The sequence below is a fragment of the Phyllostomus discolor genome, chromosome 15, assembly GCF_004126475.2.
Source record: "Phyllostomus discolor isolate MPI-MPIP mPhyDis1 chromosome 15, mPhyDis1.pri.v3, whole genome shotgun sequence".
NCBI lineage: Eukaryota > Metazoa > Chordata > Mammalia > Chiroptera > Phyllostomidae > Phyllostomus > Phyllostomus discolor.
Window position 1 is genome coordinate 26,487,368 of NC_040917.2, and position 26,952 is coordinate 26,514,319.

General features: G+C 63.8%; 3 protein-coding genes across 5 annotated transcripts in view; 2 read left to right on the top strand and 1 right to left on the bottom strand.

Annotated features, from left to right (window-relative positions):
• The window catches only part of LGR6 (leucine rich repeat containing G protein-coupled receptor 6), a 61,131-nt gene extending 53,217 nt beyond the window's left edge, over positions 1–7,914 (top strand). The window contains exons 15-18 of the mRNA XM_028531114.2: positions 76–201; positions 967–1,130; positions 4,490–4,570; positions 6,421–7,914. Of these exons, the coding sequence (XP_028386915.1) occupies positions 76–201; positions 967–1,130; positions 4,490–4,570; positions 6,421–7,667 (1,618 nt within the window). The 3' untranslated portion in view covers positions 7,668–7,914. The remainder of the gene's footprint in view (positions 1–75; positions 202–966; positions 1,131–4,489; positions 4,571–6,420) is intronic.
• Positions 7,915–15,656: 7,742 nt separating this feature from the next.
• UBE2T (ubiquitin conjugating enzyme E2 T) lies at positions 15,657–19,036 on the bottom strand. 3 transcript variants are annotated; one of them, XM_036016081.1, is made up of 8 exons: positions 18,412–18,540; positions 18,158–18,314; positions 17,588–17,657; positions 17,153–17,258; positions 16,946–17,044; positions 16,742–16,825; positions 15,933–16,064; positions 15,657–15,902 (listed from the first exon to the last, which is right to left on the bottom strand). In XM_036016081.1, exons 2-7 carry the CDS (start codon positions 18,261–18,263, stop codon positions 15,939–15,941), a joined length of 591 nt encoding a protein of 196 aa, XP_035871974.1. In that variant the 5' UTR covers positions 18,264–18,314; positions 18,412–18,540; the 3' UTR covers positions 15,657–15,902; positions 15,933–15,938. The 3 variants fall into 3 exon arrangements, with proteins under 3 accessions (XP_035871974.1, XP_035871975.1, XP_035871973.1); XM_036016082.1 differs by lacking the exon at positions 18,412–18,540 and adding an exon at positions 19,018–19,036 and having other exon boundaries at positions 15,657–16,064; XM_036016080.1 differs by having other exon boundaries at positions 15,657–16,064.
• A 4,249-nt stretch (positions 19,037–23,285) lies between these two features.
• The window catches only part of PPP1R12B (protein phosphatase 1 regulatory subunit 12B), a 64,346-nt gene continuing 60,679 nt past the window's right edge, over positions 23,286–26,952 (top strand). Inside the window, exon 1 of the mRNA XM_036016039.1 lies at positions 23,286–23,728. Coding sequence (XP_035871932.1) covers positions 23,453–23,728 — 276 coding nt within the window. The 5' untranslated portion in view covers positions 23,286–23,452. The remainder of the gene's footprint in view (positions 23,729–26,952) is intronic.

Here is a 26,952-nt window from a genome sequence, read left to right on the forward strand (position 1 = left end):
CCGGCCACACCCTCAGCGTGGCCCTGGCCCCGCAGTCCCCCGACTGCCAGTAACCCTGACCGTCCACTGTCCTAGGGACCTGAGAGACAACCAGCTGACCGCACTGCCCCTGGCCGGGCTGGGGGGCCTGGTGCACCTCAAACTCAGAGGGAACCCGGCTCTGTCTCAGGCCTTCTCCAAGGACAGTTTCCCCAAACTGAGGTGAGGGCCTGGCTTTCCCCCGCCCCAGGGGAGGTCTGCCCCGCGGCAGCTGAGAGGCCGTGAGGGACACTAGGAGGCCACCGGCAATGCTCGGTGTCCGGGCTGAGCAGAGGGCTCACGCCTCCCCTTCCCCCCCCCCCCCCCCCCCGCAGCATTCCCCATCCCAGCCCCAGGCCCAGGGGACTCTGTGAGGACAGAAGACGATGGGAAGGCCCCTACACCTCCCTGCCCCTCACCTCCTCCCTGCATTTAGGCCGCCTCCAGGCCCCCGGAGCCAGGGCAGAGGCTGCTGAGCAGAACCCCGGGTGCATCGCCCACCCGGCACTAATGGCACCCAGGGCCGCCCCCCCTCCACAGGGCACCCATCCAGCTCAATGTGCCAGGGTGGGGGCCAGGGGCAGGCCCCCCTGAGCGTAAGCACAGAGGTCACCGGGAGAATCCTGTCCCCTTCAGTTTAAAGGAGAGGTGCAGGCTGGGAGGGGACCAGAGCCCCTCGGTGCTGTGTGACCTTGGGGGGCCGCCCCCCACTCTGCACCTGCTGAGGGCAGCAAGCCCGTGGCCCCGGCTCCATCCTCTGGACCGAAATGTGCCCAGACCTTGCGAGGCCGGAGCCAGGCTGCTGACCCTCCAGCTCGGTGCCAGGAAGCCACCTGCAGGCCGTGGGGGCACTCGGGGGCCGAAGGGCAGGAGCTGGACGTGGGGAACCTGGGATGAGGCCCCAAGCGTTCCTGACGCGGCCGCGTCCCTCCCCTCCCTGCCCCGCAGGATCCTGGAGGCGCCGCACGCCTACCAGTGCTGCGCCTACGGCGGCCTCTGTGCGGGCCTCTTGAAGGCCCCCAGGCCGCGGGAGGCGGACGGCGTCCACCCAGAGGATGAGGAGGCTCCCAAGAGTCCCCTGGGACTTCTCTCGGGACAAGCCGAGAGCCACTGTGAGTGACGGAGACCTGGGAGGTGCAGGCGGGGTCTGTGGGGAAGGGCGGGCAGGCTGGGGGCCTGGGGACCCAGAGAGGGGACTCAGGGAGGGGCCGTCTCTCCGAGGCCGCACGGCAGCGGTGCGCCCGCCGGAGACACCGGCGATGGAGGCAGCATTCCGAAAGCCCCTCGCCCCGCACCCCTGCTCCCTGCCCAGTGGCACCGACCGCCCCTCCCCACACGGCCTCCTCGCAGCCCTTCAGCTGCAGGGCATGCTGGGGAACTCGCCTATTTCTCCCGAGGAGGAGGAGGCTTGAATTAGGTCGATTAAGTTCAACCTGCTTCCAGAAAAAGTCCCCACCTCGGTCCCGCAGTCCAAAGGAACAGCACAGGGAGGAAGCTGTCTGCCTCGTCCCGCCCCCCGAGCCAGCTCCGAGAGTCTCAGCGGGACCCTTCTGCGGCCACCGGGTGCCCGAGGGGCTCATAGAGAAGGGGACCCCAGCCGAGGCTGTCGGGGCCAGCTGGGTCCCCATTTCTGGAAGATTTGGGCAGAAGGCAGAAAGGCGGGGGCAGGCGGCCAAGGGGGACCTAAGAGACCACCTCCTGAAGGTGTCTCAGGTGAGGACAGGGTCCAGTCCCCGCCTCCAGTGACAGGCAGAGTTCTGTGTTCCCGTCCGAGCTCCAACCCTCCCCACCCCCCAACATGGAGAAGTGAGCAGAAAGATGAAAGCTAAGTGTGCGGGAGAGTGTCTCCCAGCGATGCAGACAGACCGGGCTCTAAACCCGATGGACTGACCGCCAGCAGCCGGGCGCCTTGGACAGGCCCCCAGCGGGGCTGAGCCTCGGTCTCCCGCTCTGTGAAGTGAGACCCGCCTCACACACCCTCTGGGTGGGCCCAATACCACCGGTGGCGCCCAGGGTCCACCTCTCCGGCCGCCGCCGTGCTCCTGAGATCTGTGTCAGCTGGTGCAGGGGGGCAGCGTGTAGACAGGTGGTGGGGGCTCCAGGAGCCCCCCACCATGTGCTAAGTCCCCCTCTCTGAGGAGGGTGAGCACCAGGCAGAAGGCCCGGCAGCTGGGCTGTCCCCGGGACGTCCGGGCGTCTGCAGCACACGCTCTCAGGGGCTGGAAGGAGCCATGGAAACTCTCCTTGCTCAAGGTGAAACTTTCCGCCAGGCCTGGGTCTGCGGGGACCTCGGGGCGGGAGAGCCAGGGTGGGGCTCCGCTTCCTGTGGCACAGCCGGGGCTGCCGCTGGCTGGGGCCGGCCCAGTTTCCTCCGAGCTGGGGGAGCGGTTACTCAAGCCCTTGGCTGGGACGCTCGGCCACAGACAGACGGACTCCGAGGTGTGTTTCATTCATGCACTTGGACTTCAAAGTGCAGCTAGGCTCCGCTCCGGAGAGCGGGCGCGGGCGGGAGGAAAGGTGGGGAGAGAAGGAAATGCCAGGACTGGGCACACGGCGGCCTGGGCTGCCCGGAGTCTGGGCCACAGCCGCTCCAGGGCTGCCCGCCTCCTGGACCGCTCCCAGGGCAGACTTGAACTGTCTGGGTGGGGCGGAAGGGTCAGCACAGGAAACCGTGGGAGCCAGACACGGGGACAAGTGCCACTGTCACCTGTTCGTCGTCCCCTGTAGACGGAGGACGAGCCCCGGGGCGCTGGCTCTCAAACCTGCACCCCGTGGGGGAGTTTCGTCTGCATAAACGTTTCAGTGTTTCAAAATCCTTACACAATCTGTGGACCCTGAGATGTCGGTCCCTTCCCTCCCCGTGCCCGGCTCTGCTGGAGTCAGCCGGCCACCATTTAGGAAACATTGTAACAGAGAATTAGAAAACAGTCCACTGGTATCCAACACAGTGCAGCCCTTCTTTAGCAATGTGTTTGCCTTTCTAGTCCTGTTTCTCCCACTGACTGACAGCTCAGGATCCTGCTGGAAGGGTGGGCGAGACCGCCGAGTCCCGCCTCTGGGTCAGTGTGGACCTGCCCTTTCTCCCGCTAGGGACGGCCTGCATCCGCGTCTCTGGCGAAAGGGGCCCTCGCTCCTGCTTCTGTAAAGCGCCCCCACACCCCCACATCGGCCCTCCCTGGGCAAGCGTCCCGTCCAGCCCCAGCCTCTGCGGTCAGGCACGCCTGGGTGTGGAGTCGGCCCTGCCGCTCGCCGGCTCACGGGCCGAGGCCGGGGCCAGCCACCTCCCTTCCACGAGCCCGGGTTTCCTGTCTGTGCGACGATGCCCCAGGGGGCCGGCCCATGAGCCGTGAGGGTGCTCCCTGCCTGCACCCATACACTGTTTGAGATCCGGCCCTGTCGGGTCCACTGTGCCCACGCTGGGCACGCGGCGGACACTGGGCTCCGCGTGGGGACCTCCTCACTCCGCTGGCTGGACCGGCCTAACCGTGGGACTCGCTCGTGTCACCGGGAACGGCGACTTCTCCCCCAGGACCCCGAGGGCCGCCTCCTGCAGGCCAGCGTCTGTCCTGCTCTGCCCTCCTGGGGGACACAGCAGGAGGGCGGTTCTTCGTGCCTGACAGGCCGTCAGCGTCCTGTTCTGTTTAAAGATTTTATTTATTTTTAAGGAGGGAGCAAGAGAGGGAGAGAAGCATCAGTCAGGTATTGCCTCTCCCACGCGTCCACCTGGGGACCTGGCCTGTAACCCCGGCGTGTGCCCTGACTGGGAATTGAACCAGCGACCTTTCGGTTTACGCGATGATGCCTAACCCACTGAGCCACGCGGGTCAGGCTCCTGGAGCGTTCTGAGGACAGGCCTCGTGTTCCCACGCACCGTCCCAGCGGCCGGACCGTCTCACACCCGTGGCCTCCTCTCACTGTCCCCGGGGTCTCCTTCCTCCTCTGGACACGCTCTGGCTCACTTCTCCATCCTAAGAAGATGTCCTTCTCACTGCATTTCTTCCCCACGATCACTTATACCCCCTCCCCCAGCAACCCCCACACTCTTCTCCGCACCCCTGAGTCCTCTTTCCATTTTGCTCCGCCCCTCCCCCTCTGATGTCCCCGCACCCCAGTTGTCGGAAGGGGTCCTCTGCGATGCGCAGGGTTTCTGGCGGGACCAGGAGTGACAGTGCCAGGCTGGTCCTGGGGTCACCAGCTCCTGTCCTCAAGGCTGTAGGCAACGCCTGCCCCAAATACAGGCAGCACCCGCTCACCCTCCCGCCTGGACAGGGCGCAGAGCCGGGTCACAGAAGGGCAGGTCCCCGCAAAGAGCCCAGGACGCGGAGCGCCCAGCACGGGTCTCAGGGAGCAGACCCTGAGCTTGGGGGCCTGGAGGGGTTGTGCTGGGCGGGGTGAGGCGGGTGACTCCGCAAAGGTGAAGGGTGGGCATTCGGAACCCCGGGCCCAAGCCGCTTTCCGGTCTTCCCGCCAGATGACCTGGACCTGGACGAGCTCCAGCTGGAGGCGGAGGACCGGAGGCCGCAGCCCAGTGTCCAGTGCAGCCCGGTTCCAGGTGGGCGGGGCCTCGGGGGCGGAGCGGGACGGGGAGGAGGGTCAGCCAGGTGTGCTTGTGGCTGTGTGTGGCGGGCGCTCTCCGTGTCCAGAGCCCACCTCCTGGGGAGCACAGCCTCCTGGGTGACTCCTGGGCAGGAGGGGTGTGGGCGGAGGCCAAAGAAACCTTTCCAGATCCACCAATCAGAGGCCTCGCATCCCGGAAGAGATTCCCCCCCCCCCCCATTGAAGAGCGAAGCATTGCTCAGGGGGAGTGTGGGCGGCTCCCGACCACTCCCCCAGCCTGAGACCCTCGGAGAGACCCCCGAGGGGGCGGGACTCTGCGGGGTCACCTTCCCGCCCCCTGGGCCCCTCCATTCAGTCCCAGAGTGTCTCCCAGCGCCCCAGGGTGGGCCACCCCGGCGCCCCCAGGGAACTACCTGGGGCCCGGCCAGCCCTTACCGCCTCGGAAGCTCCTCTAGAGTTTAACCTAAACCCGTCTTCTGTGAAGAAAGAGGGAAAATCCTCTCCCCTCGGTGCAAGTCCCCCTTGGGTGCACCAGGGACAGTGCCCAGGCCAGGGCAGCAGCTGCCCAGCGTGAGCCAGGAGCAAGGGGCAGCGGGCTTCTCTGTGTCACCCACGCCCGTGCCCCACGGTCCCACCCCTCTGTGGCTCTGGCCCCTCTACGCTTCCCGGCCCACCTAAGGCTGAAGTCGCGCCTGCCCACACCTGCCCTCGGCGCCCGCGACTGCCGCGCGCCCCCTAGTGGCTGCCCGGGCAGGCGCGCGCCGACGCCGTGCAGGAGGCTGGCGCTGTTTTTCCCGCCTGGACAGAAACTTCTCCTCTGAAAACCGAGAGTCAGCAGGTGACAGGGGACGTTTCAAGGACAGAGTCCAACTTGAGCTTGCTTTAACATGGCCCGTACAAATGGCCAAGTAGGTCGTGTATTTAGAGGAATATGAGGGGCGTGGTGAACGGTACCTAACAAAATTTCAACTTTAAAAGAGAATAAAAGCTATACACAGCAAAGCCCCGGTGGAGTTTAAAACTCTCTGCGTATGTATGTATGTATCTTCTAATGGGAGGAAACGTGCCGAACAGATGGGTTCCCTCTGAGAGGTAGGAGCATCAGTGGTTTTAATTTTTCCATGTTGTAGTTTACAAATTTTCTGTAATTACTATCTATTGCTTGGTAATCAGGGAAAAAAATGGCTCCTAAATTTTTTTTTCAAACCCCCAAGCTACGCAGCCATGCACAGCCAGAAAGGGGCCTGGAGCTGGGAGGGATGGAGACACAGTATGTCCAGAATGACCAGGCGATCAGAGCACAGGACCCGGGGCCCAGAGGGCAAGAGGAGGGCCTGACCGCCCCGGGCAGAGCCAGGCCGGAGACCCTGAAGTCCCCTCCAGTCTGACTTGGGGGCTTCGAGTGTCCTCGGTACACCTCCCAGCCCCGGGGAGACGCTGTGGATATTGACTGTGGTCTGTGTCCCTGGCCCTGAACCAGGGGGTCAGGGCCACCCACAGTGGGGTCCTCAGGGGCTCCCTGGGCCCAGACCAGGTGAGCAGAGCCGTGGCCACAGGGCGGTGGTTCTTGGGGCAGCCCTTGCCCCCAGGTGTCCCTCCTCCAGCCCCCGCCCAATCCCGACGGCCTGTCCCCTCCTCGGGGCCTGCCTGTCCCTCCCTTTCTCCCTGAAGCCGCTCCCACAGAAGGGGCGGCGTGCCCACCTTTTGCTTCCCACCTCCCAGGCCGCCCGGGCTGGCAGCGTGTCCGTGTGCTCTGCGTGTGCTTGCTGTGAGTCTCTCCCATGGGTGGCCCCTGCCCTGGCGGGGGCCCCGCAGCCCGGGACCACGCCTGCCCTCTCCCCACAGGCCCCTTCAAGCCCTGCGAGCACCTGTTTGAGAGCTGGGCCGTCCGCCTGGCCGTGTGGGCCGTGGCCGTGCTGTCGCTGCTCGGCAACGCGCTGGTGCTGCTCAGCGTCTTCGCGGGGGGGCCCGGCCCCCTGCCCCCGGTCAAGTTCGTGGTCGGTGCCATCGCCGGGGCCAACACCGTCACCGGCGTCTCCTGCGGCCTCCTGGCCTCCGTGGATGCCCTGACCTTCGGCCGGTTCGCCGAGTACGGGGCCCGCTGGGAGTCGGGGCCAGGCTGCCGGGCCACGGGCTTCCTGGCGGTGCTCGGGTCCGAGGCCTCGGCGCTGCTGCTGGCCCTGGCCGCCCTGCAGTGCGGCGCCTCCGCCTCCTGCGCCCGGGCCCGCGGGAAGGCGCCCGCCCTGGGCAGCGTGCGGGCGGGGGCGCTGGGCTGCCTGGCACTGGCGGGGCTGGCTGCCGCCCTGCCCCTGGCCTCGGTGGGGGACTACGGGGCCTCGCCACTCTGCCTGCCCTACACGCCGCCCGAGGGCCGGCCGGCCGCCCCGGGCTTCGCCGTGGCCCTGGTGGTGCTGCACTCCCTCTGCTTCCTGGTGGCGGCCTGTGCCCACATCCGGCTCTACTGCGAGCTGCCGCGGGGCACGCCGGGCACGGCCGGGGACGGCGCCCTGGCACGGCACGTGGCCTGGCTCATCCTGGCCGACGGGCTGCTCCACTGCCCCGTGGCCTTCCTCAGCGTGGCCTCCACGCTGGGCCTCCTGCCCGTGGCGCCCGAGGCTGTCAAGTCCGTCCTGCTGCTGGTGCTGCCGCTGCCCGCCTGCCTGAACCCCCTGCTCTTCCTGCTCTCCAGCCCCCACCTCCGCGAGGACCTGGGGCGGCTCTGGCCCCGGGCGGGCGCCGCGCGGCCCCTGGTCTCAGCCGCCGCCGGCCACCTGCAGAAGAGCGCCTGTGACTCCACACAGGCCCTGGTGGCCTTTTCCGACGTGGACCTCGTCCTGGAAGCTTCTGAGGCCACGCGCTCCCCCGGGCCGGAGCCCTGCGGCTTCCCTGCAGGGGCCCTGGTCTCCCAGGGGGCCACCGGGCTGGAAGGCGGCTGCTGTGTGGAGCCAGAGGGAACCCGCTTTGAGAACCAGCAGCCCTCCATGGACAGGGAGCTGCTGCTGAGAGCAGAGGGGGCCGCGCCGGGTGGCGGGCGCTCGTCAGTGGGCAGGGGCGGCCCGAGCTCCGGCTCCGCCTTTGCCTCCCACGTGTAAACGCCCCCCACCCCTGTGTCCGGTCTGCTGCTTCCCTCCCCCCAGGAGTGGCAGCTGCTTGGACACTGGACCCAGCTGCACTCAGCCCGTTGTGCCCGGGAGGAGGCCCCGCGTCCATCCCCGGCGTGGGCTGTGTGGCCTGGTTTCCTCTGGGTCGTCGTCCTTCGGGCGCCGCTCGCTCACCTCTGCTTCAGGGAGGGGCCCTCGTGGGAAAGGCCTTCAAGGGGCGGCCAGAGGCGTGTGGGCCTCTCCCCTGCTGCTCGTGGGCTGGACGCAGCAGGTGCCCTGCGTCCCGTTGCCCCGACGCCTGCCCTGCGGAGACGCGAGGGGGCGGGTGGCACAGGGGCCCACACCCGGGCCGCGCAGGCTCTGACGGTCCCTGCATCGGGGGCCCGTCTCCACCGTCTCCCCCAGCTGCCCGGCCGTCGGACACAGGGCGAGTTTGCCTGTTGTTTCCGTGGATGGCCGACCTCTCAGTACTGCTCTCTCCCGGGGCCCGGCCGCGTGCTCCCCGGGGACCCGACCAGGTGCCCTGATCCCAGGAGCTGGACCTGGGTAAGGCGGGAGGCATCCGCCGGCAGAGTCTCCGCCTGCGAAGCGCAGGGAGGAGGCTGCCCTGTGGTTCTGGCCGCAGCTCCTGGCTCGGGGGCAGGCAGCACCGGCCTCCCGCCGCCACCCCAGCCCGGTGTCCGCAGAGGGTGAGTCCCGGGTTCCAGCAAGTGCACATACCCCGCCAGGGGCTCTCTGGCTGCCCTCGGGCCCTGAGTTGCCACCCTGTGGCTCTCTCTCATTCACCTCGTGCCAGAGCCGGGTTCTCTCTCCGCATCCTGGGCCCCGTCTTCTCTGAGGGGGCTGGCCCTCAGCCAGAACACTGGAGGGGCATTTGTCACACGTGTGTGTTGTAGGAAGCGTTACAGGAACTGGGGGCCCAATAGGCCAGGACCCTTCTGCCTGGCCCGTCACGCCTTCCTACCTTACAGTTCTCCCAGTGCCTCTGAGCACCCCAGGGAGGCCCCTCCCACCCAGGCACACACACTCGGGACGAGGCAGTGAGAGCAGGACCACTCCGCAGACACACAAAGACAATCGGGGGGAGACTGGTCCCAGGGCACCCCAACATCGGCCACATCAGGACAAGGGCTTGGGATTCGAGACCGAGGGAACACGGCCCACTTCCCGAGTCCCCGGTCTCAGCCAGCCCCCTGGCCCCTTCCCAGGGCTCCACTGCAAAGACGACCCAGAGATGGCCCTTTGGCTTCACAGCCTAGCCGCTCCGTGGTCCCCCCGCCGCTCCCGGGCCAGGCAGGTGCTGACCCGAGTCCACAGTCTGCACGGGCCACGCTGCAGCCACGTGGCTGAACCGGGAGCAGAAGGGGCCCTTCCCTCGGTCCCACCGACCTGCTGAGTGGCCTGGACCCTCGCAGGCCCTGGAGTGGGTGTGCTGGCCTCGGGACCGGCCCTCTCCATGTGCTCGCCCGCTCCTGTGGTGGTGGGCCATTCGGGAATGCCGGGCGCCCGTTCCTGGGGTGGACAGCAGCCTCGAAGGGGAGGGGAGTGCTCCGGTCTGGGCGCGGCGAACAGGTGGCCCCCGGGCGGAGAGATGCTCTCCAAGGTGCCCCGGGCTGCAAAGTTGGTGGGACGTCGGCAGCCTCGACTTCTAGGAAGTCACCCGGACCCCACCCTTGGGGCCGGGAAGCCGCGGGGAGTGGGGTGTGGTGTGCAGGCCGTGTGCCGGAGGGCCCAGGGTTGTGGACTGTCTGGGCAGGTGGCCGCTCCCACGGAAGGGGCCGGTGCGCCTTGGCTGCCGGCTCTGGGGCGCCCCCCGCATCACGTCGCCCCAAGGGCCCAAGCAGGCGCCCGGGCCGGCCCCTCTGGTCAGAGGACTCGGGCAGAGCAGGGGCGTCTTCCTGGAATTCCTTCCTCCGTCAGAGGGCCTCGCAGACGCCCCGCATCTGCAGGAGGTGAGGCGGCGACGGGGCGGGTGTCTGTCCCTGACTCTCCGGGAGCAGGGGGCCGCCCCCGAGGCGTCTCCATCGTGACCAGAAGACGAGGACGGTTCCGTGCGACTTCGCTGAGACGCTGAGCTGCACACCAAATAATCCAGCGCCTGTGGGAGCATTTCCTTTGGTTCCCAGAGTCTCCCAAGGCGGCGTCCTGCAGGGGAAGGGCCCGTCAAGGGCCGGGGCTCCGGGTGCCGAGAGCCCCCCCAGGTCGGCCGGCGGAGAACTTCCTGAGGCGGAGAAACCGGGACTCTTGAGGTGCCCAGACACACCGGGAGGGCGCAGCCCCCGAGCCTGGTGCTGAGGTTCGAGGATGAACAGAGCCCCCGGCTGGGCCTTCCTCTCCCGCCTCCGGCCTCCCAGCCCCCTTCCCGACTTTGCTTCTCGGGGGAGGGGGGGCACACAAGGTTCAAGGACTGGGGGCTGTGGACACCGAGGAGCCTGAGTGAGGGGCCGGAGCTCCTTCCTCTCTGGCTCCCCTGTAACTACCTCTGCTCTGGGGCGGCCATGGCCTCCACCCCACGCCCGTCACTCCCGGGCCGCGGTCCCGCCCCGCCGCGGCTGGGTGAAGTGTGAGAACTGTAAGGTGTACATACTGGGGTTTTTCTGTACAATAAAGCACCATGAAGTAGCGTGCGTGTCCCAGGCTCCTACTTCTGGGGGACCCGAGGGGCGGTCTTAGGGGAGCAGTCAGGGGTCGAGGCTCTTCCTCAGCCTGGCCTCTGAGCTCGGGCATCTGGGGCCCCACCGAGGAGGCCCAGGGCGAGGCTCCGAGGAGCCAGAATCAGCAGCCCTCGCCCCTCATGCTTGCACCGGCTCGGAGAGAGTCGTGTGGGGGAAGCAGGGGCCAGTGGGCTTCCGAGGACTCGGACCCAGGCCTGTGCTTCGGCCTCCTGACCCCAAAGGTCAGCATGCTCTCCTGTTCCTGGGTCCCCTTGCCCTCCACTCTCTGCCTTGGGGGCCTGCTCCCCCAGGCCTTGCTTCAGAGTGGGGTGATGTCCCAAGACACCTGGGGGGCCCCTTTGCAGGGTAAGAACCCACAGCAAGACTATCTGTAAGACGGCCCTGGACAGGGGCTTGGGAGGGGGCCTAGCGAGATGGTCATCATCCCCCAAAACCAAAAGGTCACCAGGTTGATTCCCGGTCAGGGCACCTGCCTGGGCTGTGGGCCGGGTCCCCAGCTGGGGGCGTGTAGACAGGAACCGACTGATGTTTCTCTCTCTCTCCTCCCCTATCCCTCTATCTAAAAATAAGTCGATAAAATCTTTTTTTAAAAGAATATCTGTAAGATAAATTCCCGGAGGAGGGTGCCCCGTGGGGCAGGGGCGGGCATGCGCCGGGGTCCCAGGTGGGAGCTGTGATGGGAAGTCCAGGCCGACCCACCCACCTGCAGCACTTACAGGCACACTCAGGTGCCCCGGGCACGGGAGGGCGGGTCTCCCAGGAGGAGAGGCGCCGGGGCCTGAGCAGGAAGTCAGAGCTGAGACCTGGGAGGCTCCCACCCTGGGGACCCCGTGTCCTGGGATGCAGAAAGCAACCGCACAAGCGACTCTGCCTCTTCTGGACCCACGGCTGCTGCTGACTCGGCCTGTGTGGGCCCATGGCTGCTGCAGACGGGTCCCCCGTCTTCCTCAGGCCGCCCCCTGCTGGCTCCCCGCCCTGTCCCCCGGCCCACGGCCTTGGGTCCTCTCAGGATGTCCCAGGACGGTGTCCTGAGAGACTGGGTGAGACTCCCCCCGGCCAGCTTCTTTCTCCCTACCAGGCCAAACCACGGGTTGGCACCCAGCTGCGGTCGGCCACTGGGGCCAGGCCCTCGGGGCTCTAGGTCTGCGTGGGGGCCGCTCCGGCAGAGCGGGGCTGTCCGTGGGCGTGGCGGGAAGGGCCCGCAGAGTGCCTCTCCCACTGGCGACCACAGCCCTTTCTGGGGCCTCCACAGCTGGCGCTCAGTTACTTTCTGCTGGAAAAAAGGATTACGGAATTAGCCTCTCCGAATACATCCATGAGGGTTCTGTTCCCCCACCTGGCGGGGACCCCTGGCCAGGAGGTGCAGCTTCCTTCCCCCTGGGCGATGCGGAGGCGGTCCGGAGAACTGCCCCGGAGGCCCGGACGCCAGCCCGCACCCTGCCCTGTGCCGGTCCCTTCCCTCCCGGAACCCCACGCACACCTCTGTCCCTCGTTCCCGCGCGCTGGGCCCTCTGCCTGGGCCTCAGCTGCTGTCTGATTGGCTCAGTCAGGGCGGACACCCCTGCCCGCCCCCAGGCAGGGTGCACCCCCAGGCGGGTGCGCCCCGGGACCCACGGCTTGTCCAGTTCCCTGTGTGCAGGGCTAGAGCCCCGAAAGTTGGAGCCCCAAAAGTCCCGGGGCTTGTTCAGCAGCAACGCCATGATTTCTGGTTGCTCAGGTGAGTTGGTCGAGTTCTGCCACTAGCAGGTAGGCCTCCTGACACCCCCTCTCTGCCTCCCCCTGCCCACATGGGTGCGAGGGCCAGGAGGGCAGCTGCTGACCGGGAATGTGGCTGGGCAGGGAGGATGGTGGGGGTGGGCCACCAGGAGGGGAGAGGGGGTCTGGGGGGAGGCCCCTCGCGGTAACCGCGGACAAGGCATGAACGTGGAAGGTGGGCGAGCCTGGAGGGAAGGTAGGCGGGTGACTGAGACCCGCCTTGTCCCCTCGTCCCTGCCCCTGAGGTCCGCACGCTCTGCCCTTGGACCCAGACAGGCCTGGGTGGGAGTCCCAGACCTGCCGGTGCTGGCAGGTGTGTCTGTCTGAGGGTTTCCCTTAACCTCCGAGCCTGCGTCATCAGCGGAAAACCAAGATGGGGCGGCTCCCGCACTCTGCGGGCTACTGAAGCTGGAAGTGGAGATTCCTCGTGTAAAGAAGTGAGTGCTGGGCCCGGAGTGAGTGCTGGGGGCTGTGGGCGCTCGGTGCCCCCCGGCGTGGGGTCTGGGAGCTGCTCAGCTGGCAGCACGTGAGGTGGGGCAGCACCTGGAGGGGAAAGCAGGGGAGACAGGCAGGAGCCTGTGGGCAACCCTGGGGCTCACGGGACCCTGGAGGAGGAGCCTCCTGGTCAACATTCTGAGGCTGGTGGTGAGTCGCCAGGTGGGGGAAGGTGGACACTCCCCCGCAGGGGCCTGACCCTGTTATAGCGCCCCTCAAAGGCGACTTCCGAGCCTGCAGGGGACCTGCAGATTTCAGCCTCAGCCCCAGGAGGTCCCCTCTGCTGGGAGGAGGCGGGGGAGGGGGGGCAGGGGGAAGCTGTCCCTGCAGGACATCTTTGAAGCGGAGTCACAAGGTCCTGCTTGAGGTGCCAGGAATGGAAGGAAGGGTCACCAGTCACCCCTGATAGAAACTGAGACTTGGGGAGAGACATGGGTGTTCTGGGGGGCCTGGCAGGAGCTGGGGGTGGGGGTGGGGGAGACGTCCCAAGAAGCAAGGACAGAGTGGACAGCGTTGTTTCTGGGTACAGCTGGTCTGTGCCCACCCCAGCCTCTGCTCCTGCCCATGGGCAGCCGCGTCCAGCTGCACCGCAGCCGGCCGGCCTGGGGAGCAGTTCGGAGCCACAGCCCCCCTCTTCTTCTGTCCTTGTCCTCGCCTCCCCCAGGCTGCCCCGCCTATAAACAAGACAGCCTGGGCCTGGGCGGGGCGGTGGGGGGGGGGACGGGGGCCACACACTGACGGGAAAACACACGCTTGTCCGGAAGGAGCTTTATTTGTCACCGTCCACGCTGGTTCAGATGCTCCTGCGCCGCCTGGGGAGGGGAGGGGCCCGGGGGGGGAGCCTGGAACCCGAGGCGTTTATGCGACTGGTCTCGGTGTCCCCTCTCCTCCCTAATTAGGGGGTTGGGGGTGCTCAGCTCGCCCGCCCGAGAAACAGAGCAGATGGGTGCGGAGCAGCTCTGGGGGCCACCTGGGGCTGACCACAGTCCCCACCCCTGTCCCCCACTGGGCGCTCCCTCTCGGCCGGCCCTCACGACAGCCCGGGGGTCAGGTCTCTGTCGCCCGCGTTGTTCAGGGGAAACTGGGGTGTAGAGAGGTGGCCGCCCCAGGGCTCCCACCCTTCCTCCCTCCCACCCTTCCTCGGGCTTCTCTCTCTCTCTCTCTCTCTCTCCTGTTCTGCCGCCCAGTCCTGGCACCTGCCACGTTGGAGTGGGCGGGCGGCCATGAGGCCTGGCGGCTCCGTGTCACTGACGCCTGGAGAAGCCCCTGCAGCCACGATCGCCAGCTCCTGGCCACGCTCTCAGGCAGGGCTCGGGAAACGGACCCTGGCGGCAGTGGCCAAGGGCCTGAGGGCCCAGGGCCAGAGTGCCTCCTTTGTAAGGGACAGGTGAGGACTCCTGGGCGGCTGCCTTCCTGTGAGCCGACACTATCACGGCCACGAAGGCAGAGGGGATGGCGCTCGTGCAGGCGCTGAGGCAGAGGGCCAGGTGTGCTCAGGTTGCGTGGCCCTGTGGCCGGAGGGGGGTGGGGGCACAGCTGCTTCTGTGAGGGGGTGTGGAGAAAGGGGCAGGGGCAGGGGCGGGGCAGGGAGCCACTGAGAGGACTCCAAGGATGAAGTAAAAGTGGCTTTTGCATCATCAAAAGACCGATTTTGTGGCTGCGGGATGCATGGACTGCGGAGGGCCACGCTGGGGACAAGGAGACGAGGTAGTGGCTGTATCTGCGCAAGGACAGAGGCCGGTGCTGGGGTGGGGACAGGGATGGCAGCCGGGGGCTGCCGGGGCTGGAGCAGGGGGTGGGGTCTGTCCCGTGGTCCTGTGCTGTCCTCCCCTGCCCCCGAGTCCCTCTGCCACTGCACTCCCGGCTTTCCTGGCCTCGGAGCTGGGGGTCGGGGTGGCCCTATGGCCACGGCACTTGGTCCACGGCCAGCTGCGTGAAGGAAGTCCCTAAGGCTCTGGTGCTGGTGGGCACAGCAGGAGCAGGCAGCCTGAGGAAGTCGCCACTGTGGACAGTGGGTGGGAGGACGGAGCCCCCTGCCCCCAGCCCCAGAGCTCATGCTGCCCCGGGCCTCACGGGCAGAGCAGAGAGCACCCTCCCGGGCAGCTCCGGCCCGAGTGGGGCTCTGCTTGCAGCCTAGGCCGCCCGCGGACGCGCTCACGTCCAGGACCCCGAGTGGGATGCAGCACACGTGGGCGGAGACGAGCCTGGGGCCCCAAGGGTGCTGGGCTCTAGGAAGAGACAGGAACGGGCTCCGGGGGGGGTTGGGGAGCCAAGGATACGGGGCGTGAAGGGAACGGGCATGTTCAGTCTCCACCGTGCTGTCGCAGTGGACCCATGTCTCGTCCCTGAGCCGGTGCCGCAGGCGTCCTGCGGCAGGCGGGGGGCAGGCCAGGGGACTCACAGGGGCGAGCAGGAGCTGCCCTCTCAGGCGCTTTCTCCGTGACGGCACCTCGCCAGGCAGTCACCGCAGTGGGACACGCACAGGGACGTGGCGGCCCTGTTACCCGCCGTCCTCCAAGTCTTCCTTCCACTCAGCAGGGCAACCCCCTGCCACTTCACCTGACCTCTGTCCCCTCTGCTTTCTGTCACCGAACAGGATGACGGGGACGAGCCAGGTGCACTCACAATCCCGAGCAGGGGTGCAGGCGTAGCGCCCCACTGTTCTGAGCAGGGCGTGGAGCCAGGGGCAGGTAGGGGCTGTGAGAACCCCTGCTTAACTTCACGATTGTTAGGTTAGCCCACGTCCGAACGCCTCCCCACTGCACCCCAGAACACTAGCGCAGACCCGGGAGGGCCACAGTGAGTGTCCAGCGGGCAGTTGTTGGAAGGCCACCCACCGTGACTCTGATCAGCCGTGCAACTCACGCAGGAGGACGCTGCAGAGGTGAACAGAAGAGCAGGCCCCGCAGGCCCGGAGGTGACGGTGACAGTGGTGGGGACGGTGAGCCAGTCGGCAGAAGGAAGGGCAGCAACTGCGGCTGCTTCCGCTTTCTCGCCGCGTGGCCAGCGCTCCGGCCAGCTGGCTCCCAGACACACATTCAGGACACACACACACTCAGCATTAAACGACTATTTATTTTTCAGGTTTAAAACGTTTCAGAATACATATGTACAAGCTAAATAAACCAAACTCCACCAGAGAACCCGCGGCAGGCAGAATACATAAACAGAGGAGGCCTGCTTTACACAGCACAAACACGATGACGTCATCACATACAAGGAAACCGGGTGAGACAGGGGGCCGACCAGGCCACCCTGGTCCAGAGTGCAGACTGTGATGGGCCACGACCAGGACCAGGACTGGGACCAGGACCAGGACAGGGACCAGGGCCAGCCCCTACGCGTCGGGGCGGGCTTTCTTCTCCCTGCCTCCCAGCTGCCCGGCCTTCCTTTTCTGACCCGTGCTGTGTGCTGCCGAGTCACCGGCCGCTGGTGGGGCTCCAGGCATCTCCTCCTCGCCAGCCTGAGGAAGAACACCCGAGGCTCAGGCCGGCGCCAGGACGGAGCGACGGAGCCGCGAGCCCCGGGCAGCGCCGGCAGGGCCTTCTCCGCTGCCTCCGGGACGCGTGCTCCCTCCCGCGGCTTCGCGCTCGGTGTTAGCGCGTTCCAGGTTTCCCGCCCCACAGGGGGCGCTCACGGCCCCTCGGCTCACTCCCAAGGGCGCTGGGACTCAGCAGGAACGGGGTGCTCACCCTGGCTCCTGCACTGTGCGCTCGGGAACAGGAAGTGCCACTCCAGTGGGGAGTCCTCCCGCTCCCGCAAACAGGGCGAGGAAGTCCACGCCCCTCCCTCCTGCACCCTCGCCCGGGCCCGCCTCCCGCAAACGGTGTCAGCAAGAAGTCTCAGGGAAAGACCCTGAGTGGGAGCTGCCCCTCACTAGCCGCGACACCCCAGGGATCTGCATCACCCAGTGGCTGCCTGCTCCCTGGTGTCATTAATGGGTGACAACTGTGGGGAAAAGCTGCTGGTGCCTGAGCTCCGAGGCCCGTTTGCTCGGCGCGCGCTGAGAAGGCCCCGCAGCAGAGACCCGCCAGGATGCCGCCAGGATGCCGCAGCGCCTACACGTCTCCCCGCGTCTCTGCCGCACACCCGCCCACCAGGCGGGGGCAGCAGAGAGTCAGAGCCCGGCGAACGCCTCACCGTCCGTCGCTGTCTCGCGTGCTTCTCCGTCCACTGCCGGGCATTCTCGAGGAAGACGGGCTTGTTGTACTTGAACTCTGCGGACTGGGACAAACCCGAGTAAGAGAGTCGGGGGAGGGAAAGAGGGCCCGCCGGGGCGAGTCCCAGCGCCCGGCAGCCTCGCCGCCGGGGTCCGAGGCGCGGAGTAGGGGCACGGGCACTCACGATGTCGGCCATGAGCGGGTCGTCGGGGTTGGGCTCCGCCATGAGCAGCTGGATGGACGCCAGCACGGTGGCGATGCTGAGGGACGGCCTCCAGGCCCCCTGCGCACAGGCGGCAGGGCCTCGCGTGAGCAGGGGCGAGGGGCTGCAGCGCCCACCTGCCAGCCCCGCCCGAGGCACCGCTGCCAGCCCCGCACCCCGCTCACTCACTTTTGGCGGCAGCTTGAGAATGTCGAGGCAAATCCTCCCCGCAGAATCGATGTTTGGATGGTAGATTGGAGTCAGAAATCGGATCTGAGGCGGCTCAAACGGGTACCTTCGGAAGCACAGGGCAACAGAGGAATTTCATTAAATCGCTGCTTCTTAATCCACCACAAAGGGCTTCCCGGTGACCACGCAGAAGACAGCGGCCCCCCCCACCAGATGTTCCTCGTGGCAGGTGACAAACACCGGGGAACGTGGGAGGGTGGTGCAGCAGCACTCCCGCCCCCACCACCCGGAGCAGGCCCTGTCCTGTCTCAACAGTCAGCACCCAGTCCCGACCACAGAGACTAACGCCCAGGCCCTTCAGCTCGCACGCCGCTCCATCCTCCGGCCACCGAGCTCAGCTCAGCCCTGCAGGTGCAGAATCTGACCCACACTAACCTCTCGGGGACGACCACCTCCAGCGTGAAGACGCCTTTGTCGTAAGGAGTGTTGGCCCCACCGACTATTTCTTAGAAGGAAAAAGAAAAAGTGCAGAGAGGATCAGATCATCTGAATGACCGCCCCGCGTGGTCCAGTGACGTGTTCGGCCTTATGGAGGAACTGGCGGGGATGGCGATGCTCTCAGGGCTTTAACCAGTCCCCAAAAATGTGCCATCGCCACCGCCACCATGCCCAGACAGTGAGGGCGCCAGACTGAGCACCCCGGCAGATCGGCATGAGCTGGGAAGCGCTGGGCAGACTTGCTCGTCATTCCTGTCCCCCGTCTGGCTTCGGAGGACGTTGAGACGCTGATGCCCCAACCGTGGCTACCCATCAACAAAAGTATAGCAAAGAGCCAAGAAGAGGCACCAAGCAAACCGTTTACAAATGGGGACAGCCTGGGGCAGAGGCCGCGGGGGCACTTGGAGGCCGGATGGTTCCCCGCATGCGAAGGGACAGCTGTGCACATTTCAGCACAGCCTTCGGCAGGGCCATGGGTGCCCCCCCCACACCCCTCCCGGCACCTACGGGCGCGCAGCTCTGGCTGGTCAGCGTCCTGCCAGCACGTGATGCCGGGCGGGGGTTCGGCGGCCAGCAGGCTCAGCTCTCTCCGCAGGCGCGAGGCCCTCTGCATGGTCCCTGCGCGCTCAGGGCTCGCGGGGCTCGCCCGGAGAAAAGGGCAGCTCTGAAACACAGACGTGGCTGGGGTTGGGCGCATGGTCTCCACTCAGAGAAGGACAGATAGATGCCTCGGGTGAACCCCTTTCACGCCTTTTATTGACAGGTTTTGCGGCTGCCAGCGCACGGGTGCCTAACGCGGGGATGCGGTGGACAGCGGGGACGCGGGTGGGTGGAGCGCCGGGGGCGCGCAAAGGGAGGCCCTGGCTCCGCCTGTGTTCGCAGGGGCTGGAGTCCTGCACCCGAGTCCCGACACCACGCCCACAGGCTCCGCCCACAAACAATCCGAAGCCACGCCCCACACGCCCCCTCCTGCCCCGACACCACGCCCCGGCGCCAGCCCGGACTTCGAGACCCGTCCCGCGCATCGCGGACCCGCGTGTCGAGGGGGCGCTTCCCCGTCAGGAACAGGTCCGGTCCTCCCTCCCCGCCCCACCCTCCGCTCCGGGCGCCGCCGCTGAGCTCCGACAGGCTGTCACTGCAGGTCCCGGGCCGAGTCCCTGGCCGGTTAAGGGGCGTCTCGGTCCTCTGCGCCGCTCTGTGGTGGGCGGGGCCCGAGCCCGGGCTCTGGTCCGCCCGCCCACCCGCCTCCCCACAGGCTGACCGTCGGGTCCCGAAGGCCCCGCCCAGGGGGACCTCCACGCCACGCGGGAGCAGGACGCGCCCCCAGACCCACAGGGACCCCCGCCGGGACCCAGCCCCTGGCTTACGCACGCGGACCTCCTTACTGCAAAACGGCCGCGGACCCGCCGCCACCTGCGCAGGCGCGCTCCCTCGAGCGCCGGTCGTGATTGGCTGGCAGCGGGGCGGGGAGACCAGCGCGGCCGCCCATTGGCTCGCGCTCAGCCCGCGAATTCAACCGCGAGCGCGGGACGCGGCGGGTTCAGGTCGGGAGCCCGCGGCTCCGAGCCGGTTTCCTGCGGGCGGGCCGGAACGGCTACGGGGCGGGCTACCGGGCCGGCTCCGTGGTCTGGTCGGAGGAGGCGCTGGAAACCCACCCCCAGAGGGACAGTGGAGGGAGCGGGGAGGTTCGGGGTGCTGCAGGGCGGCCGTGGCACTTCGCGGGACTCGGAGGACGCGCCTAAGACCGTGGGTGGAGGTCAAGGGCGCGGCCTGAGCCCCGCGATCCCGTCGGCCGTCGGAACTCGGAACCGAACCGCGGGCTGCGGGGGCGGATCCTGGCCGGGCGGAAGTCGGGACAGCGCTCGGAACCTCCTTCCGCCTCCGACGCAGCGCGAGTCCTGACCCGGGAGCCCCAGTGGACAGCCAAGCCGCCCGGAGCAGGCTCACACCCGCTGGACGCCAGAGGACCGGCCTCCGGGGCCACCCTCCACCCCCAACCCTCGTCTCACTGCTCTCCGCTCTCCGCCGGCTTTGGAAGAGCGGTGGCACGGGAGAGATGGCCGGCCTTACGCGCTCGGTCCACACTGGGGCCCCGGGGCCGCCGCATGGGATGTGCTTTCTCCTGCAGACGCCGCCCCGGGCACCCCGACGGCGGCCGCAGGAACGAACCAGCTGACGGTGGCTTGTGAACGACATCGGGGGCTTCGGTCATCTCCTTCCCACCCCAGCTGGGGCTGGGTCTCAGGGACAGCTGTGTCTTCGGAACCGAAGTTGATTTCTTCCCGGGTGGTTCTTTCGGAAACGGGTCGCTGAACGGCCCCTTCGCAAACGCAGGAGCCGTACTGAGCCTGGTGGAGGGACGGCGGGAGAGGACCAGCAGATACCTGTAGTTCTCGGCAACCGAACGGGAAGGCCTGGATCCGAGGGCAGAGCCGCAAGGGGTTAAACGCGCAGTTCCCGTGTGTCCGCCAGGGGGAGGCGTGGGAACGGCGGGAACGGAGGCCGGGCGGAGAGGTCCGGGAAACTGGGAGCGCAGGTGTCAAAGACGGAGCCTTCTACCACTGTGGTTGTTACGGCGCGTTTGTAGGAAATTAATGTCTTTTTATGCGAGAACATACGTGCCTGCATCACAGCCGGCTCGGTACATGTACATGTACAACGATTACATTTTATGTATTCACAGACTTATTTGCCAGGACTTTATCACTTGCACACGAAATGTATTTTCTTTAGAGTAGAACATTTATTTAGTATCTCTGTCATGTTTGTTTAGTGAGCTGAGTGTATACGCTTACTCTCAGTGAGTCGCGGCTGCGGGAAGATGTTTCAGGAAAAAACTTACGTCAATTTTGAAAAACTTTTCAAACCGTTATACGTAAATTAATCGTTTATTTTGGTGGTAAACACCTTTTTGGCTGAGCCAGTTCAGTTAATTAGGTTAAAATAATTAGTACTGCTTTCCATAATTACACAGCTGGAAGACATCCCTCTCTTCCCAGGTGAGTGTGCACGTCAATTATCCAAGGAACTTAGCTGCTTACATGAAATATCCAAGGAGGGATTTATACGCTCACTGCTGGTTGGGTTGGCCAAAAGTCCATAGACACATTTCTCATTTTCACCAGGAACTTCATTGATTTGGACACTCTGAGTATGTCGGCTCTCTCCTGCTGTTGGCTTTTAGCGGGGAGAGGCCGGGGTGCTGCTAAATGTCTTCCGATGCCTAAGACAGCCCCGGCCACATTTGGACATGTGGCCAAAATGCTGTCGGTAGTACCAGGAGATTCCGCAAACCACTTCCGACACGTTCGACCAGTCACAGCACCTTCTCCACACACTGCACAAATCATTTTTATGTGGTTTGATTGCATTTTTACCTTTCTTGCAATAATAAAGCATAATGTGCTGAAAATGTCCATCTTCAATATTAAAATGGCTGCACAAAAATTCACCAATTTTGGTAAGTTTTTTTAAAACGCACGCCGATATGACAGCTGTCACAATACAATCTAACAAAATGGTTTCAAATGACCTTAAAGACAGCTAAGTGCTACTAGAGCCATCTTACAGAAAAACTGCAGTGGACTTTTTGGCCAGCCCAACACTTCAGGGGGAAAGAAGGCAAATAAAATAGATATGGAAGAAAGTGCTTCCTGGAACTTCCTAGTATTGAAACTGAATTCTCCCAGTCAAAATTTAAGTTCATACTTTTGGGAAAGTAAGGATTTAACCTGGACTGGATTGATTTTAGCTTATTCATACAACTGGAAGCAGAGATCACTTCTTTCCAGATTCTGAATGTGAAAAGAATGCAGCCACAAGAAATGTAACATTAATGACCCCTGAAAATTTTACCCCAATTAAAAAACCTTCATGAAAAAAGCAGGCCAGTAAAATATGCGGTTCGATTGTACACACTTTTTGGAGCAGCTGCTGTGCGCCGGGAGCACGGTATTAAAGTGACTAAAGTGAGGCTTGCTGGTGGCCGTCCAATGTGCTTCCTGAGCTTCCCGAAATTCGCTTTATGCGCAAACTTTGCCCCTCTCACTTCCTGGCTTCCTTGCCAGATTGGCAGTTTAGCTGATAATGGTTTCCTAAAGAGGGTTAGGCTTTTACCTGTGTATCCTTTCCTATTGGGTTTAACGTAAGTGTTTCTTTTACCCTGTCGGGAAAGTCTTATTGAGAGCTTGTGGGCAACTTTAATTACCAGCTGGAGGCTGAGTTGGAATGTTGACAAGTTATTGTACAACGTAAATCCCATACAGAACTTTTCATTGCTCTAGATGATGAGGCCTGGCAAATTCTACAGTGACTATAAATTGGCACACAGAGCAGGAAAAACAAGGAGTGATATATATTATTCCCAGTTCATAAAGATCCCGGAGGACTTAATTAGTACTTATATGTTATTTAAGAATACTTAATTAAAGCATATTGTAGTGGATATAGTATTAAACAATATTTTCCAATTACATGTAACTTTTCATTTGAGTTTTAGCTCATCTCAGGGGAAATTGTAGCACTGGCAGATTTATTATTATATCCCATTAATAAATGGGATATAATAAAGTTTCCCTTTACAATGGCCTAATAACTTTTGCAACATTTTTAAATGAAAAATTTTCAACACACTGAAAAGTTTGAAGAACCTAGTAATTGTATGTGTTCTCTTTCATTATGGATAAGACGTTTAATTAATTTTGTCCAGACCTAAGGACATGGGAGTATAGTTATTAAATCAATCTGACAGGCTTTGTAACCAAGTTCACTGTGAATATGAAAATGCCCAATTCGCTGCCTTACGAGTTTACAGTATGCTCCGCGGTGCCTTTTTGTAGCTGGGGGTAGGGGTTAGGGAGTCGCAGAAGACAAGACATCCATTCTGCCTCCTAAGAATTTAAGGCGGAGGAGAAGAGAGAAGGAAGGGGACTTCACAGTTGCCGCGAGCTGATACCTGCCAGGGATAATGTTAGGTGTCCTTCCATACCTTATCTTATGGATAAGATAAGGTGGATACCAGAGAGGTTATTATTCCCACTCTGCGCAGCGGGAAACAGGCTCGGAGAAGTCACCTGACTCGCCTGGGGCTGCACCTGAGCGCGTCCTAGCCAGGATCTCTTCGGAGCCTAGAGCCTGGGTCAAGTTCGAAGTACGTGTGTATAGTACGTGATACTGTACGCGTGTGTGCGGTCCGCGTCCCCGCGCACATTGGCACTTGCTGTGATTAAAACTTGGTAACGCATTGCATTTATAGTGTTAATAAAGGTCTAGATTTAGAACCGGGTACTTTCTGTCCAGTTATCCCCAACAGAATATGGGGATAATTCCCGAGCCCTTCCACTTCAAAGGCCCGCCGGGATCACTGGGAAGCCGAGAGTAGTTGGTAGTCATATAACAAAAATAAACTACGACTCCCAAAGTGCCCACAGAGGCTGCCGCCACTGCGGGAGTCAGTTCCAGCTTTGGGGCAAAGGTGACCCCGCTGGGTCCCGGGCGAAGCCGGGAGCCGCGGGTTCTGGCCCCTTCCCTGTTGCATCCAGGGATTGTAGTTCTCTGAGGGCCAAGGGGCGCCCTTGGGGCCGGTCTCCGACTACAAGTCCCGTGATGCCCCGGGGCGCCGCGCGCCTGCGTGCTGAAGCCGAGGGAGCGCGCCGGGGGCGCGGGCGGCGGAGCAGTAAAGATGGTGGCGCGCGGGTCTCCGCCTTCTGCTCCCGGCTGACGCGCTCTGAAGGAGGCGGCGGCGGCCCCCGGGGCGGCCGTGACCTAGCGGCGGCGGCGCGGCCGCGGCCGCCGGCCCGAGCGATGGCCGAGCTGGAGCACCTGGGCGGGAAGCGGGCCGAGTCGGCGCGCGCGCGGCGGGCGGAGCAGCTGCGGCGCTGGCGGGGCTCGCAGACGGAGCAGGAGTCCGCCGAGCGGCAGGCGCGCTCCGGCCGCGGCGGCCCCCGGGTGCGCTTCGAGGACGGCGCGGTCTTCCTGGCCGCCTGCTCCAGCGGGGACACGGACGAGGTGACGAGGCTGCTGGCCCGGGGGGCCGACATCAACACGGCCAACGTGGACGGCCTCACCGCCCTGCACCAGGTACCCGCGCGCGGCCCCCGTTCCCCTCCCCTCCGCGGGCTGCCGCGGCCGCTGGGGCCCCGGCGGTCCCGGGAGCCGTCGCTCCAGGGCGGCCGCCCGCGCGTGCGCTCGGCCGGCCGGTGTCGCCCGTCGGTCCCGCTCGGAGCCCTCGGCCCCGTGGCGGTGCGGTCTCCGAGGTCCTCGTACTGCGCCCCGGAGGCAGGGCTCCGCGCAGCGCGCCCCCTGTTCGGCGGGTCCGCGCCGCGCTAGAACCAGCCCGCACGGCGGCACCTGACCGCGGGGCTCGGGGTGACTCTGCCTCCAGCGGCGCCGCCGCCCCCGGGCCCCCTGTGGGGAGCCGGCCTCCCGAGTCTCCTGGGGCTGTTGGATGCTACGGAATGGCCTTTCTTTCCTTTTCTCTTTTAACGAGTCCGTGCATGGGCGACACCACATGTCCTTATATAGGCGCAGTGCGCGGGCTGTGGGGGACGCGACACTTCGGTGCCGGGTAATCACGCCTTTGCCGCCGTCGGCTTATGCAACCGCGGTCCGCGAGCGCCTGTCGCGCTGACTCCACCCTCCCCTCCCCCGGTGGGGCTCCGCCGTTGCTTCGGGGAGCTCAGCGCTGGACACCCACTCTTAATCCTTCTTGTTTTTCTCCTGCGGTCAGGGCAAAGTGAATGCGTTGGCGCGAGAATCGACGTCGAAATAATAAGTCAGTCTGTTGTCACCCTCTCCCCTCAACGTATAGCCAGCAGCTTAGAATTGCTCCTCGGGGTGCTCGCAGCTTCTCTTTCAGGTGGAAGAACCTTCTCTTCTTCTCTCCCGTTTCCAGCCCTTTCCTTCCTGCTCGTAGCTGTGTCCCTGGGGCGGCCAGCACTCGTCTGGCCCTTCGCTGTTGGGAATCATTTCCCACGTTTTACCTCCTGCGAGTCTGGGCAGGGATCCTGGGACGTGGGTGTGGCAGGAGGTGCTGCTCCCACTTTACAGAGGAGGACTCTGAAAGGCAGAGGGCTGTTACCTGGGCAGGGTTGAAAGGAGAATTAGGTATGAACTTTTCAGATTTAAATTCCAGAGCTTTCTCTCTGGGAAAACACCTCGTAAGGAGCCGAGTGTAGACACTGACACAAGACGGATGCTCACTGTTTGACATTTCTGAGCTCTTCTGACTCACAGAGGACAGAGGGGACGCTACAGCTCCGTGGTCTGCGTGGCCCCCTCTCCGGCCGCCGTTCCCCGGAGGCGCACGTCCCCGGGCAGCGCGGGAGCCCTGTATGGCGTGAGGCGAGCGTGCCGGCGGAGTCCCGTCCCTACCGCACCCCGAGAGGAGCTCCTGCTCTGCCGGGGTCCCCTGGGAGACCGCCCTCCCGCTCCAGCCACCGCGCTCCTGGTCCTCCTCCTGAGCTCCTGCCCCCGGCTGGGAAGTGCAGCTCCTCTGAGTTAACGTGCCCCTCGCAGTCAGTGAGCTCCTCGCACAGGAGAGGAAGGAGACGACAGAGGTGGACAAGAAACAAAAACGAAGCCCACACGTGTAGTGCAGCCGGCATTCCGTGTCCCTGGGTCCCAAGGGCTGACCAGGGGGCTTGGGCATCCTCGGACTTTGGTGTCCAGCAGCACCTGAACCCCAACCCCTGTGGACGCTGAGGACCGACTGTCGGCGTTCCTCTGTGCCTACGGGGCTGGCGGTGGACTGTCAGCCCGAGACAAACGCCGCTGAGGACGGAGCTGCTGGGAGGTGGCGACTCCGCCCGGCCTCTGCTGAGAGACCATCTCTTTGTCCGAACCAGGAAAGGAAGGGGCCTTTATTGGCCGCGGGACTCTGACAAGTCGGTCCCCACACAGTTCTAGCTCATGTCCCCGGCCTGCAGGGCTTGGGTGCCTCAGGGTTCCTCTCGGAGAGCGAGGCTGGAGCTGCCAGCAGCTGGGCCGCCCGCCTCGTCGCCGACCGACCCTCTCTGGGATGGACAGCGGCACAGCGACCTGAGTTACTTGGTCAGAGTGCCCTCTGTCATACAAGCAGGGTATCAGTTCCCGGGCTGATCGCTTCCTTTCTCCGCTCCTGTGGTGCGGCCCCTTGACCAGCTGTGGGTGATCATCCTGGCGTGTTGGGAGAAACCGCCAGGTGGTACTGAGGGACGGCTGTTCTGCTTTGCCCGCAGCTGACACTGATGATTTGCACCTCAGTTGGGTGCCCTGATGCTGTTGGGTTGGCCAAAGAGCCCGTATGGTTTTTTCACCAGTAACTTTATTGATACGGATATGTCAGCTATCTCCTGCTTTTGGCTCCTAGTGGGCAGAGGCCGGGGTGCTGCTAACGTCTTCCAGTGCCCAAGACAGACCCACCGCAAAGGGTTATGTGGCCAAAACGTCAGTGGTACCAGGAAGCTTCGCAGACCGCTTCTGACACATTTGACCAGCCACAGCACCTTCTCCACACACTGCACACATCTTTTTTTTGCAATTCAGTTGTTTTTTACCTTTCTTGAAATAATAAAGCATAATATGCCAAACATGTATATATTTTTCTATCTTCAATATGAAAATAGCTGCAAAAAAATTCAACAGTTTTGATAGTTTTTTTTTTTAATTCACCCTGATGGGATGGTTGTCCCAATGCAGTCTAACCAAATTGTTTCAAATGAAGTTAAAGACAACTAAGCACTACTAGAGCCATCGTACAGAAAAACGTAACGGACTTTCTGGCCAGCCCCATCCTTTTGACTCGGAGACCTTCCTTTGTTGGCAACTTTTGCCTAGGACACGAGGTGCGTGAGTCAAAGACAGCCAGCTCCGGGGGGCCCGCCAGTCACACTGGGGGTGGCCGCGGGTGGGACTGCCCCGCAGGTTTCACCTGCTCCGATGAGAGCCCGAAGCTGGTGTGGACTGACGGAGCTGGGGTGGGGAGACCCAGATTTGGGTGTGTGCCCTTAGCTTCCTGGCGTCTTCGGTGAAAAAGGCATTAATCTGATCGCCTAACTGTTGAAACCAGTTGTTTGCCCACAGAGGAGTTCCCACTTCATTCTGTACGTATATTACAAGGCACAATCCGTGAGCTAATAATTCTGGGTGGGCTGGTACTTTTTAAAATTTCTTTTGTTTTGCAAGGTTGAGCAGTATCGCCCATGTTGGTATCCCTAGTGTTATGATCTTGGGTGCGTTGGGCCTCGATACAGGCTCATACAACGGCATCTACCAGGTTATTGGGCTGCTTCAAGGGGCAAGCGCTTGCTTTTTGGAAAGGAGAT

Bases quoted from the DNA above. Each gene is read 5' to 3' on its own strand.
- UBE2T (XM_036016082.1), bottom strand. From the start codon at position 18,263: ATGCAGAGGGCCTCGCGCCTGCGGAGAGAGCTGAGCCTGCTGGCCGCC. The intron at 17,045-17,152 runs GTGAGTGAGCGG...GCCTGTGCGCAG, and splicing joins TTCTCAAGCTGCCGCCAAAA to GGGGCCTGGAGGCCGTCCCT. The intron at 16,826-16,945 runs GTGAGTGCCCGT...GGTTTGTCCCAG, and splicing joins ACCCGCTCATGGCCGACATC to TCCGCAGAGTTCAAGTACAA.